Genomic DNA, 13,739 nt, shown 5'->3' with positions numbered 1-13,739 from the left:
ACTATGGTATTGTCAATTGTGAAGCTTTGATTTTGTAATGTTTTTTTTTTCCCAATACTTATCTTGGGTGAGTTTAGGCCCAGAGCCCGAACAATAAGCCCACGTGTTTAGTCCATTGAAGGCCCAATCTGCGAGCACTGCTTAATAGGCTAAAGCCCATAAAGGCTAAATATTATATAAAAGTAAGGGTAAATTACGGAGATAAGGTTGAATTACGAAACATACTTGTCATGGTTTGAGTAATTATAACTATTCATCAACTATAAATCTTCTTACACGTCCGTCCACTCTTATGGTGTCAAATTCAACAAAATCTTTTAAATTCCGTGCAATATTCTCTAGTTTGTACTCGTTTTGTGTAAAAACGCAGTTTTCTGATGCACCACGATCTGATATTTCCAAGTAAGAGACACATTTTACGATCATCTTGTATCAAAATGTGAAGCTCGAACAGGGTAAAAATGGTGTAAACTGGAGAATATTCCACATAATCTAAAAGATTCCACTATATTTGACACCACAAGAGTGAATGTGTAAGAAAATTCTTACTTTTGAAGGAATAATTGTAATTGCCTCAGCATGAGGATTTTTTCGTAATTCCATAAGTCGTAAACTTGATTGTGACAATCAAGAAACGGTTATGTAAGTTAAGCAACTACAGTTATAAGATTTTTACCTAAAAAAAGAAAAAAAAATTGTAATGGTAGGTGACGTAGTTCTGTATTCACTCAATTGGGAACAAGATTAGTACGCGTTATTTAGTTGGCAATGAGTGCACCTAAAGCAATAATGAGTTGTACTCCAATATTCATTAATCATTACACACACTAAATCAGCTTTTCGTAAGGTTGTACAGTCGAGTACACCGAATTTAATTAGTGGTCCATAATGCCATGAACATAGGACATCACTTACCAATCATTGATTTAAGTATTTTATTAATTAATAGAAAACTATAAGCCAAACTTATTTGATTTCCATTTTGCACCCCTGAAACGTAGCGTTTCGACTCTTTGTACGTTAGGGAAAAATGAATAATGTTTTTGCATACTCGAAAAACAATAAATCACTCGATCACGCATGCACATGGAACGAATGTGTAGTGTCGAAAAATAAAAATAAAATAAATCTTACACTCCCTCATTTTTTTAGAGAATTATCTTGGTCATGGCAAGTTTTGATTATAGGCGCGAGAGAGAGTCGTCTGGGGTTTAAAATGAATTGACATATTTACCCTCAAAAACCTCACATGCCACGCGCGTGCAAGTGACTCCAGCTAAAATTGTAAATTTGAAGCACCGTGCAACAATTTAATGGGTTCAGGTGAAAAGTTGTAAAAAAATATTTAGTCTAAAGGTAATGTGCAGAACGCACAATAGTTTGAGAGGCAAAGTGTCGTTAACCCTATATTATAAATAGGGGCATGTATTTATAAATTCTTAAAACTCGCCTAAGGCTCCCAATTTCTCATGAACGGTCTTCGTCTTGATGCCGAGTAAATACACCAAAAATGGTGTGGGCCCCCCCTAAGGGAGAGTGGCCCCACACGCATTAGAAGAAAATGAAAAAGAAACTCACCTCCCATGATATATGAGTTGGTCTTTTTCCACACAATTTCCACTTACAACTGTCTTATATATGTTGTATCCCCACTTTGCCGGACGCGGTGGACTCAACCGCCCCACCCCTTCCCACCACCACCACCAACATTATTCTCTAACACACTCCATTTTCATATCTTGATTCTTCATTTTTTTTTTTTATTATTATTTAAATACTTCAAATATATTTTATTGTTAATATACAATATACTGGAATCTTCTTCATACGAATACAAAGTAAGAATGGACATTTAGATTACTGTTCGAGAGCGTGATTTACCAAATGCAAATTTATTTTTGTAAAAGAAATATACATTTGTTTTAATGTACGAGAGCGTGATTTCAATTAATATACAAAAAAAAACCCTAATTTTTTTGTTCTTATTTTATAACAAAAAAATCCTAACACAATTTCGGGTGCGCTGATTCAAGCCCACCCTGTAAAAAATCCCTGAACTCCCCTCGCCAATATATATATATATATATATTTATTGTATATTGTATATTGTGTATAAAACATAGAGTGCTAGATCAAATAAAAAAAATTGATGATACAATATGAAAGGGTCATCCACGCAGCCCCTTCTCAAAAGAATTATTCTCATTTCATCTCTTGAATATTCAAAATTTCAATACATACAACTGGCTAATTATAATATATATATATAATATACATACACACACAAACATTATATATATATATATATATATATATATATATATATATATATATATATATATATACTCAACTCACAACCATTTGACTTTGACTTTTTCCTCCAAACCCTTTATATACTCCACGTACATTTTCCATTCCTCCAAAAAAAAACCACAACCATTATAGATTTCCTGCACACTTTCCTCATTTCCTCTTTGAAAAAACAATTCTTTGATGGGAAATTACGTCTCATGCACCTTGTCGGGGCCGGCGGGCAAGGGCTCGAGCAGGGGCACAAAGGTCATTTTCCCATCCGGCGAAGTCCGGCGAGTTCACGAGCCCACGAAAGCCGCGGAGCTCATGCTTGAGACCCCGGGTTCTTTCCTCGTCAACACCAAGTCTCTGCAGATTGGGAAAAGATTCGCCGCCCTGAGCGCCGACGAAGACCTCGAAATCGGCAACGTTTACGTGTTTTTCCCGATGAACCGCCTGAACTCGGCGGTGACGGCCACGGACATGGGTGTTTTGTTCTTGGCGGCCAAAAGGGCGGCCTCCGTCGGACGCGTGAGGGTCTCGCCGGAGAGCGGCGGCGGGGAGGCGGAGGTGGTGCTGCCGAAGCTGAACTTGGATGATATTGAAGAGTTTTCGACGCCGGATTTCAAGCATAGATTGTCTATGTGCAGGTCTAAGAAACCATTGCTGGAGACTATAGTTGAAGAGCCAGTCTCTCTCAGATAATTATTAAAATTTAATTTGGTGATTTATTTATTTATTTTATTTTTTTAAGTTTGCTCTTTCAAAGTTTAAGCAAAGAGAGACTATATATATATATTGTTTGGCTTATTTTTATTCTATTATTTAATGTGATGGTGTAGATAATTAAAAAAAAAACAGGGTTAACAGATTTGTATAGAAAACAGGGTTAGAAATATTTGTTTGTGTTTGGATAAATGAATGGATTATTTGTTTAGATTGTGGTTTATGCATGATAAGTTATTTTGTTTAATCATGCGTGCTATGTCAAATGTTTGGAAAGTATTTTTTTTACTCAATTTTAAAATTATGGGCTTGCGGCAATCAGGCGATGTGAGCCGAATTTTGATCGTCTCAAACCGAAAAATCATGATTTAATGATTAAATGCACAAACTCACGTACCATCGGATTTTTTCAATCAAGGGATTATCAAATCAATGGACTGTGATAAAATTAACTAATTTTTTTTAAATATTTAATTTTAATGATAGTATAAAAATTATTCTTTTTATGAAAATATTTAAAACATTTCTAATGCATTTGTATAATTATATTTAAAACTTTTAGTAGAATTAGTTTGCAAAAATGTTCAATAGATGATTGAAGTTCGATCCCTTACTAATATTTTGTCAACTATAAGCTTAGCCAAACAGGCTCTAAATTTAATAATTATTTGAATTGCTTATCTAACCCGACTTAATATTCGGGTTGAGCGATAACGAGCTCCAATTCGACTTATAAACCTTTTGTGCTTAATATAATGGCTCAATGATACTCAACAAAGCTCACAAATAACTAGCTAGGCTGTACATTCAAGTAAAATTTACTCGACCCATCGAACTTGGGGTAAACTCGGCTCAATTGGCAATCGCTATTATAATTAGGTCATTAAATGAAGGTCCGGCCATACTATTTAAGTTTTGTAGTTAAAAACAACAACAAAAAATAAAATCAAGATTGACAAGATATACATCATACTAGGATTAATTTGATGTAATTTGAAACTACACGCCGCTCACCAAAAAAAAGTAAGGGCAAATTATGAAAACTTGTAACTCTAGATTAAATTGCAAAAATTTACATCAACTAACTATCTATAATTACCAAAATTATCTTGACCTTTGTTTTTGTCATACACAGACTTTCTTACGGTGTGATTTTTTTACGGAATCCTTATTCTATGGAATATTCTCCAATAAATACTTATTCTACGGAATCCTTGCAAACGTGACATTTTTTTTTCTACTTTTTACAGAAAAAAATCACCCTCAAGGGGTAATGGTAATATTAAAAAAATATAAATATGTTATTTATGAAGAATAAATATTCCGTGTAAAGGCCCCGTTAGGGTAATTTTGTCGTTCAAAAGTAGCATACAAAAAATGTCACGCATGTATGAGCAGAATCAACAATTTTTGTATAATTAATATTCCCTAGGATTAAATTTTTTTTTGTGAAAATCGCAGCGTAAGGAGGTTGACGTAAGATGGAAATATACGTCGGGGGACTGTGGTAATTACGGATAGATTGGGTTTTTTTTTTTCTTAATTTATCCCAAGTTTAGGGTGTTTTTTCGTAATTAATCCAAAATTTAATGAACACAAAAGAAATGTCGAATTAAAAAGATAAAGCTATGTGGAATTACCAAATGCACCCTCGTCATCCGACGTGGTGACACGCTGAAAACGTAGTACATCTGATTTCTTCGCACCCCCAGTCTCTGTCAGCTACCCCATTACTCTTTCTCAGTCCTCAAACCCCCATTTTCCCCCAAACTCATCTTTTTAGGGTTTCTCTTTCTCTCTCTACAGTTGTCTCCGGTTGAAAATGGCGGGAATCAGGTTACCGGCGGAGGATTCCGACGTTTCGCAGGTCACGCGGCAGGTGGCCGCCGTGGATCTGATCTCCGATGATGATCGCTCCATCGCCGCAGACTCCTGGTCCATCAAGAGCGACTACGGCAGCACTCTCGACGACGAGCAGCGTCAAGCTGACGCTTCCGAAGCCCTATCTTCCGCCGTGTACCGTGCCGCCTCTGACTACAGGTCAGTGATCACCTCTCTCGTTTCGGTTGAGATGTACAGTTACAGCTTTTTGTTCCCTTTCGTGATCAATTGGCTCCATTTTCAGCGAAGTGGCTTCGTTTTTCTTCCTACATTATGTATATTTTCGTTTTTTTTATTTTCTCTAATTTTTCCCCCCTATTGTGTTGTGAATAAACGAGTTTATCGTTAGGTTTTGATACTAATATGGCGGAATGCTAATCAGGATCACTTGTACAGAATTATAGTTGTTAATTTGATTTGGAGAAGATAATTAATAAAATTTACCAGGAATCAGATGTGTGGTATGGGAAGTCTTATTTATGTAGTGTAGAGACCTGAATTTTAATGTATGCTAAGCAGTTCTGACAAAGAGGAGCCAGATGCTGATACAGTTTCGTCAATGTTGGGCTTCCAGAGCTATTGGGATGCTGCATATGCAGACGAATTGACAAATTTCCGGGAACACGGCCATACCGGGGAAGTTTGGTAAGTCTAACATAAATAAAGTATGTACCGACACAAATAAATATTTCTCAACATTAATAAAACATGAGTTATTGGTGTTTCTTCATGATTGGATTAGTCCTTGGTTGTTATTGTTCCCTGTTTGTGCTAGGGTTCAGCCTTCCTCAAATTTCAAAAGTTCTCTTGTTATTTGAATAGAAGAAAATATTTAGCGGAGGGCTGAAAATGGCTTGGCTTTACTTAGGCTTCACTTGTTTTGGATTAGGATTCTACTAGGATTTAACTAGGTAGTGGGTAGTAAATAATTGTAAAATCCTAGGATTTCAGGAACTGAGATTCAAGATTCATACTTTATTGTCCAAAAGTTCATGTTAAGCCAGTCAAGAAGCAACTTATATACTGTCAAGACGCAATAAGGATGAAGAAAAGAATGGAAATACATTGCGTTGAACTTCTCATCTTTTCTTCTTGCCGCCTACGTGGGGCAAACATTTGCCTTAAATAAGAAGGGCAGAGCTAAAGTTCATTTTACAAGACTTGCCTATTTTGTAGGTTTGGATCAAATGTGATGGAAAATGTTGCCTCATGGACCAAAAATTTATGCCTTGAAATTTCTCAGCATCACTCACCAGGCACAAATTGTTTGCCTGCTGGCCAGCCTGAAAAAGACCTCTCTGGCTGGAGTGTTCTTGATGTTGGGACCGGTAATGGTTTGCTTCTTCAGGAGCTCAGTAAGCAAGGGTACACACTTCAGATACTTCCAGTTGTTGCATCATCTCTTTTTTGCATTATTTCAATTATATTAGTTCTTTTTATCAAGGTGGTATTCCTTTTGCCAACCATCCTCGTAAGCTATTGCATATGCATATGTAGGATCATTAAGTTTCTATGCATAGCGACACCCCAGATTTTATTGTCGTAAGCGATACCATATAGTCAGCTTTTTTTTCCGAATACTTGTAACATTTGAAGATCTTGTAAACATATATTATCAGCAACTAAAGATGACATGCATTTTGTCCTAGAAACCATAGTGTGGGATACACTATGATACAGTATATTACCTTCACAGTAATTCAAGTTTGCCATTACTGGAGAAAGTTCAGAACAAATAGCTTTAGCTTGTACAGATGGCATTTAGTGAGGGTTTAAAATCAATTAGGGTCTCATTAGTTACCAGATGACCCTGTCCTAAAAACCCCCAAAGTCCTAAAAACTACACATGCATATTAGAAAATATATTTTTGTTCAACGATATTTACCCTTGGACATCACAATTTGTTTTCCTGAGGAAACTAGTTCATGAGCTTGGATACTTAAGCAGTTATGCCTCCATTGATATAACAATTTTGCTTTAAGTTCATTTCTTTGAGGTAGTGGTTTGGAAACTATGAATTCTGCTTGCAGAATTGCGTCAATAACTTTATGTGTTTTTTTGCAAAATGGTCACTTAACTGAGTGTTGCCTCTTCAAAAATCAAATTCTTGGAATATTGTTCATTAGCCACTAAGAAATGAAATGTTCATGTTTTTTTTTTCTTTTCTAACCATTGTTCCTGATGCACATAAGTGTGATTCGACATACACCGAAAATGTTGAATGATGATATCATATTTTTGCAATTGCCACTGGCTGAATTTCCAGAAGTTTGAACCTGACTTCTAACTACTTGTGGTGTTTGTGCATATAGATTCTCAGACCTTACTGGAAGTGATTACAGTGAAGGAGCTATTGACCTAGCTCGAAAGCTTGCTGATCGTGATGGATTCTCTAATATTAAGTTCCTTGTACGTTTCCTAATTCTTTATGTCCATGTTCTTTTCTGCTGGTGCGATTAATATTTGTTGATTATTATACTTGTATCACAATATCTGAGAAGTGAAGTATTTGTTTGACGATGCAGTTTGTCCCTTTTCAGCTACTGTCAGTTTACTTGTGGAGATTTATGTTATGCATAATTAATACTGAAAGTTTATTCAGGCTTAGAAATCTGTACATTGGATAAGCCATACGAATTACGAATTCTTTTATATGGAATATTATCATCTTTTAGGATCTTAATGATCAGTTATCATCAAGAGCCAGAATATCTTTTATCGGATATGTTCATTTGCGTCATTTACCTTCTCTAACACTTACTTTACAGACTTTGTATTCTCCGATGTATTTAATTGCTATACTAAGAATCTCTGTTTATGAGGAAGAATTTTAATCAATTGCACCTGATGATCAATTACCCCCTAAGAGAATAATAATAATAAAAAATGTACGGGCTAGTACGTAGTCGTGAGCTCCTGACTTTATGTGTGGGTATAATTGGTTTGTATGACAATGTAAATATAGTGCAAATTTGATAGTGAAGTCTCAAGTTGACTTATCTAACACTAATAAGGAACGGGATATTCTTATCTGGGCACGGATATATGAATAAGGATGACCCATATTTCAGTGTTAAGGAGCAGTATGCAATATAAATTCACATGTTAGTAGTTTATCAGGATCTGCTACCATTCCAGTCATCCCAGGGACTTAGTTGCAAGCTCATTACCCTCTCTCTTTAGTAGATGTCTACTCAACAATTCCTGCATAAATGCAAATACTTTTTAGCCCTTGTTATTTATTTGTGATTTTGATAAAATTTTACATCAACTTTTTGTCTAAGTTGACCTTTTTCTGCTGGACCGAATTTCATTTTTCAGGTTGATGATGCTCTCGACACAAAACTGGACAGGAAGTTTCAGCTTGTGACAGATAAGGGGACACTAGATGCAATCGGTCTGCACCCCGATGGTCCTATCAAAAGGTAAAACCTATAGCATCTTATATTCTCGGGACACTCATCATGTGGTGCATTTTATTACATAGGGTTGTAATAGTACCATGCAGTTAAAATATCCTTTCTGGCTCTAAATTAACAAGTTAAATATTTTTTAACTTGTACCTACTCCCTAAAGCTGACTGAACCTATAGAAATTTCATGTTCAAGTGTTTTGACTTGCCAATGAATCGACACGACCTTTTGATAATACGCATCTTTTGTTTCAGGATAATGTATTGGGACTCCATTTCAGGGCTTGTGGCTTCTGGTGGATTACTGGTGAGCATCTGTACTTGGTTTAAATTCTTTTATGTGATTATTTTTCCAAATTGGCTTTTAGAATTTCTTCCCATCTGAAACTTTGCATTCTATTTCCGTGTTATTGTCTATAAAATGCATTATTTATTGTCTTTAATCCACTTATTTTCTTATTGGCGTATTTAAGGTTATTACATCATGCAATAGTACAAAGGATGAACTGATACAAGAGGTCGAGTCGTTCAATCAAAGGAGAAAAAGTTCCTCTCAAGAACAAGAGAATGCCGTTGACCAAGATGCTGGGGGCAGAGATACCACATTCCAGTACATTGACCACATTCGCTCGTATCCAACTCTTATGTTTGGAGGATCAGTTGGGTCCCGTGTTGCCACAGTGGCATTTTTAAGAAACTGATTTTTATATCAGATATTGGTTTTTTTTTTTCCTTTCTAAAAGTTAGTGTGTCATTCTTGAGAGTTTGTATCAACTTACGCCTGGAATTGATTTCGGTGAATTGACACAACTTGTTCGTTTTGTTTAGTAGAGACAAATGGACATGTTTCTGTGTATATTCAACGTGGTCTTTGGTTGTGCCTAGATTGGTCGTATAAGTATTGTATTCAACGTGGCTTGATTTTGTTTTGGCTAACTAATCGTAAAAAAGGAAAATTATGGAATATGTAATACAATGGCAACGTTTTCAAATTCATCGCCCAGAATGAAATTATGTTTGTTGAGTTGGGTGAAGTTACTGGTTGATTAGATGAAGTGATAGTGAAGTAATAATGCAGCACAAAAAAAAAATGCAACTGAGAGAAGTGAGCCCCGAAGTGACACAAAACATGCCCACAAGTTGAAGAAATCGAAACAATTCTTCGTCTCGTTTTGCTTTGAAACTTGGCTGACCAAGGCAGAAAAATTAAATATAGTATGCCCTGAATATATGATCATAGAACATTATAAAATTAAGATTATAAAATATAAGAAGATTAGATGAATATGTAACATTGCTTTTTATTTGTTTGAATATATAAAAATTCGATACATTGTGAACCTAAATAATGGAAATAATGTAATTTGTTAAAAATAAATAAATAAATCATCTTTAATAGAATATTAAAATAAAATGGCAAAGTAAAAAAATGATTTTATATTTACAAGGGGCAATATGATGATTTGAGTTGGAAATATTTACAAATGTAGCATCCAGAATAAATTAAACTACTTTGGTGTTAAACAAGGCATTGCACAATGGGCTGGAAAATTACGATTACAGAACTTGAATCACGCGTGCTCCTCGCAATTCGTTCTCTCCATCGGATGTAGCAGGCGAGGGAACGTGAAAATCCTGGCACCAAAAAATCAAGATTATTTAGAAAAAGGAAAAGAAAAAAAAAACGCAACGCAGAAAAGCCATATTTAACTTATTTACCTGTCGGCTTCGCCTATTGCTCTGTATAGCTTTTAATGCTAAAACCATGATATAGATCGACAAAAGGATTCCGATTGTTCGCAATATCAGTAACTGCAAAATAAATTAAATAGTTTTATTTACTCTGCTAAAAGAAAATGGGCGAATATATGAAAATAATTAAGCGGGGCAAAAACTCACTATAACCAAGGAAACAGAGTATTCACCAGCCCCGTATATCAAGAACGGTAGGGTATGATGTAGCAGTAGAAGAATAAAAAACTGTATTTAGAAAAAAAATGAAAAAAAAAATATTAGCTTGTTGAAATGAAACGGTATCATTTAATTAATCGGTAGATTTATTTAAAACAGAAAACGAGAGAGAGAGATATATACAATCATGGCAATTATTCGACAGCATATCAAGCTTTTTGAAGTGAGTAATGGATAGTGGTCAAAGTTTGGATCCAGAAAATTCCCGTTGGTAGAATCCGTTGATACAATTTGAGGATAATACAAATCTCTTCTAGATATCTCCCAATTTCCCCTGAAACGTCACATTGAATTTCGACATTCCAATTAATAAAAATGATTAAATATACTTCACAATTAAAAAGATTGAAAAATAATTAAGTTGTAAGACCTGAAATTCATCGGAATCCCACCGTAATGAAAAAGAGGAGGCGGTGCTGTATAACTTGGCTTGAAAAGCTGCATCGTCATAATTAATCAAATCGCTTCGATAAGGTAAATAAATTGGTACACGTATAACTATTTTTGTAATGAAAACGGTAAATCGCAGTGCAATATAAAATAAATAGAAATTGAAGGCCACAAGTTTGGACTTTACACGAAGCATACCTGATGGCAAATCTCACACGTGATATCTCCTTTCTCATTGCACCATCTTTGCACGCACTTACGATGAGCATACTGCAAAAACGAAATTATAAAAAAAAAATTAATACATTTATTCATATTTTTCAGGAAATATGGATAATAAAAAATAAAAATGAAGACGAACTAAACAAGATTTCAAGTGCAAAGTTTTTTTCAGATTTAACCTTTAAAGTGCCACGACAAAAACAGGGCACCTCCATGTTCGATTCTTCATCTTCGTCGTGACAAATTCTACATTCTCCTAATTTTGTCGGTGTCGATTTTACATTGAAATTTATCCCATCTGAGGAAAAATTAGTTGCCACGTGTTCACAAACAGAGGGTGAGGCATCCGCATTTTGTTGCAACCGGTTTTTATTCTGGATAGCGGTTTCTAGGGTTGATTCAGTAATGAGCCGATCAACGATTATCACGAAATGATCCCCCATTCTTGAAAAATACACAAGCCTTTTCACAATCTCATACAAAATAGTACCTACAAAGTTTAGTTTAGCAAACATAATAACGGGATTAAAAGCTTCATTAGTAAAGATCAGTAAAATAAAAAAAAAGAAAAACGTAATTAGTAACAAACCCGAAACCCGAAACCCGAAACCCGAAAACATAATACAGAGAAGAAGAACAAATTGAAGGTAGAAGTGACACTATATAATTAATTGTTTCATCAAATATAGGCAAAAAGGGGGGAAATACAGTATAGCAATTAAACTTCTCAAACCCGAAACGCGAAACCCGAAATCGAAACCAGGTAAAGAACAGAAACATGATTCTAAATTCTTCAAAAAAAAATGAAAGAAAAAGAGAAGGAAAGCTTACAAGAAAGGTGATGAGGTTTTCCAATTTCCGCAGAGCAGAACGAACGAACGAACCCTAATTAAACTTCAGAGAAAAAAACTTAAATGAACTATCAGTTTTGTGTTTAGGGTTTGCTTTTTATATGCTGAGATTTGTTGCCATTCCTCTGAGAAAATTCTTCAACCCACGACCCAATCCCATGTCGCATATATATACGTACATCTGCTATATATATACACACACACACATTCTCTCACTCTGTGTGTATCAAATTTTCGACTCCCACTTTCTCCACGCGCCCACAATCAAACGTGGTACACAAATGGCACGATTTTCTCCCCCACTCGCGAACACTTTTTCAGGTTTTGCCGTCAGAATTTGCTGCCAAACAAATTTGAAGTCCGTATCGTTATCTTGTTTAATGATTGTCATTAATTTAACAGCTTTTGCTTTTAACTTCTGATGATTTGTCATTCTCATTCACCTTTTTTTTTTATTTACCTAAGGTTGTGTTTGGTAACTAGCAATTAATTAATTTTGATATAAAATATACTTACACTTTGCCCAATGGTTGATGATTAAGTTTCTAGCCCCCACGAAAAAAAAAATTATTATTATTATTATTATTATTATTATTATTATTATTATTATTATTATTATTATTATTATTATTATTATTATTATTATTATTATTATTATTATTATTATTTTCTCCTCTTCTAATTTTGTAATCATAAAAAGGTTCAAAATTTAAACCAAACTAACTCCGTACAATCTTCTCAAGATCAATCTCTTATTTTTCAATCATACTAGTAATCGTGCCCGTGCGTTGCACGGGGTCGCTTTCAACAAAGGAAAAAAAGGTAACTGTTTGAAATAAATGATAGTACAAATTGTATAAAAAATCTATATCTGTGAAATTCAAATTACACTGCTATCACCTTATTTCAATATTATTATAACCGGACCGGACACAAAATCGGATAGGCGGGTCACGGTTGGACCGATTCAGCCGGGGTCAACATGAGTATTTTCATTTTTCAATTTTTTTTTTAAATTATTTTACTATTTTTATAAATATAAAAATATTGTTCTCTATGTATTTGTTATGTATTCCTCTTGTTATTTCACATTTTTATTCCAATATTTATAATACAATCTTAATATACCATTTTTTCTCCCTCTCATTCTTCCATCTTCACTCACCTACCCCACCCCCAACATTTCTTTCTTCTTCTTCTTCTTCATTCTGCAACCTTTTGTTCTTTTTTTCTTCTTTTCTCCATGTTCAGAGGAAACATCATATGCCTCATCTACTCCTATTTCTCTTCGTTTTTTTCTCCATCTCCAGGCTTCAATTCATCTCTTCTGCTCAGCTTTGTTTTTTCTTCAGCCCACTGATCTAGCCCAACCACAACTTCGATTGAATCACATACGACCCAGATCCAACTATCGACGGCAATCCCACGCCCAGATCCAACCACCACAGTGATCCTCAGCCCAAATCCGACCATCTACCACTGTTATAGGCTAAACCCGGTTCGTTAACTGGTTTCCGAGTCTACCAGTCGAAGCGGGGTTTTGATATACTGACCCAGTTTATGAATTTTCCGGTTTCTGTTGTAGAACCAGACCGTATAGTTGGCGGTTTGCGGTCGAACCGGTCGGACCGGCTGGTCCGATCCGGTTACGACAACATTGCCTTATTTTATTGTCGCATATATACACACACACACACTGACTGTCAATATATAAAATACATGTTAAACAATAAATAATTCAAATGTAACAAAGGGTATGGCTATTTCAAATATCAATTGTTTCTCACTTCAATAGCATACCGCCTAAATATTAAATAGGTAATGGCATTTATAGCCTTGATGAAAATTAATATCACAAAACATAAAAAGTCTCAATTTTATTTCTTTAATACCACACGCACAAATCCATTGCACCCCTCTGTTTCTTTTTCACAAAACCTCCCTCGCACGACTACTACTACTTCTTCCCCCTGCTTTTTCTCCCTTCTTCTTC

General features: G+C 35.0%; 3 protein-coding genes across 3 annotated transcripts; 2 read left to right on the top strand and 1 right to left on the bottom strand.

The window, feature by feature from the left end:
• Positions 1-2,403: 2,403 nt before the first annotated feature.
• LOC105975976 (uncharacterized) lies at positions 2,404-3,229 on the top strand. The gene has a single exon (XM_013001247.2). It carries the CDS (start codon positions 2,494-2,496, stop codon positions 2,995-2,997), a length of 504 nt encoding a protein of 167 aa, XP_012856701.2. The 5' UTR covers positions 2,404-2,493; the 3' UTR covers positions 2,998-3,229.
• A 1,442-nt stretch (positions 3,230-4,671) lies between these two features.
• AR401 (S-adenosyl-L-methionine-dependent methyltransferases superfamily protein) lies at positions 4,672-9,196 on the top strand. The gene is made up of 7 exons (XM_012999043.2): positions 4,672-5,058; positions 5,419-5,544; positions 6,076-6,264; positions 7,213-7,309; positions 8,222-8,325; positions 8,568-8,619; positions 8,786-9,196. The coding sequence occupies exons 1-7, from the start codon at positions 4,841-4,843 to the stop codon at positions 9,011-9,013; spliced, it is 1,014 nt and encodes a 337-aa protein (XP_012854497.2). The 5' UTR covers positions 4,672-4,840; the 3' UTR covers positions 9,014-9,196.
• Positions 9,197-9,658: 462 nt separating this feature from the next.
• LOC105975967 (uncharacterized) lies at positions 9,659-12,187 on the bottom strand. Its single transcript, XM_088821693.1, has 8 exons — positions 11,727-12,187; positions 11,075-11,385; positions 10,872-10,943; positions 10,654-10,721; positions 10,407-10,557; positions 10,212-10,292; positions 10,032-10,124; positions 9,659-9,947 (listed from the first exon to the last, which is right to left on the bottom strand). Exons 2-8 carry the CDS (start codon positions 11,336-11,338, stop codon positions 9,870-9,872), a joined length of 807 nt encoding a protein of 268 aa, XP_088677819.1. The 5' UTR covers positions 11,339-11,385; positions 11,727-12,187; the 3' UTR covers positions 9,659-9,869.
• Between the last annotated feature and the right edge of the window lie 1,552 nt (positions 12,188-13,739).

Source organism: Erythranthe guttata, chromosome 8 (genome assembly GCF_056151865.1).
Source record: "Erythranthe guttata isolate IM_541 chromosome 8, IM_541, whole genome shotgun sequence".
NCBI lineage: Eukaryota > Viridiplantae > Streptophyta > Magnoliopsida > Lamiales > Phrymaceae > Erythranthe > Erythranthe guttata.
This window is presented reverse-complemented; position numbering and strand designations above follow the sequence as displayed.

What these genes read in the sequence shown, in the direction of transcription:
- LOC105975976 (XM_013001247.2), top strand. Translation starts at nt 2,494, where the DNA reads ATGGGAAATTACGTCTCATGCACCTTGTCGGGGCCGGCGGGCAAGGGC.
- AR401 (XM_012999043.2), top strand. Translation starts at nt 4,841, where the DNA reads ATGGCGGGAATCAGGTTACCGGCGGAGGATTCCGACGTTTCGCAGGTC. An exon ending in CCCGATGGTCCTATCAAAAG is followed by an intron (nt 8,326 to 8,567) that starts GTAAAACCTATA and finishes CTTTTGTTTCAG; the next exon opens with GATAATGTATTGGGACTCCA. An exon ending in TGGCTTCTGGTGGATTACTG is followed by an intron (nt 8,620 to 8,785) that starts GTGAGCATCTGT and finishes GGCGTATTTAAG; the next exon opens with GTTATTACATCATGCAATAG.
- LOC105975967 (XM_088821693.1), bottom strand. Translation starts at nt 11,338, where the DNA reads ATGGGGGATCATTTCGTGATAATCGTTGATCGGCTCATTACTGAATCA. An exon ending in CGTGTGAGATTTGCCATCAG is followed by an intron (nt 10,722 to 10,871) that starts GTATGCTTCGTG and finishes ATGACGATGCAG; the next exon opens with CTTTTCAAGCCAAGTTATAC. An exon ending in GTCGAATAATTGCCATGATT is followed by an intron (nt 10,293 to 10,406) that starts GTATATATCTCT and finishes TTCTAAATACAG; the next exon opens with TTTTTTATTCTTCTACTGCT.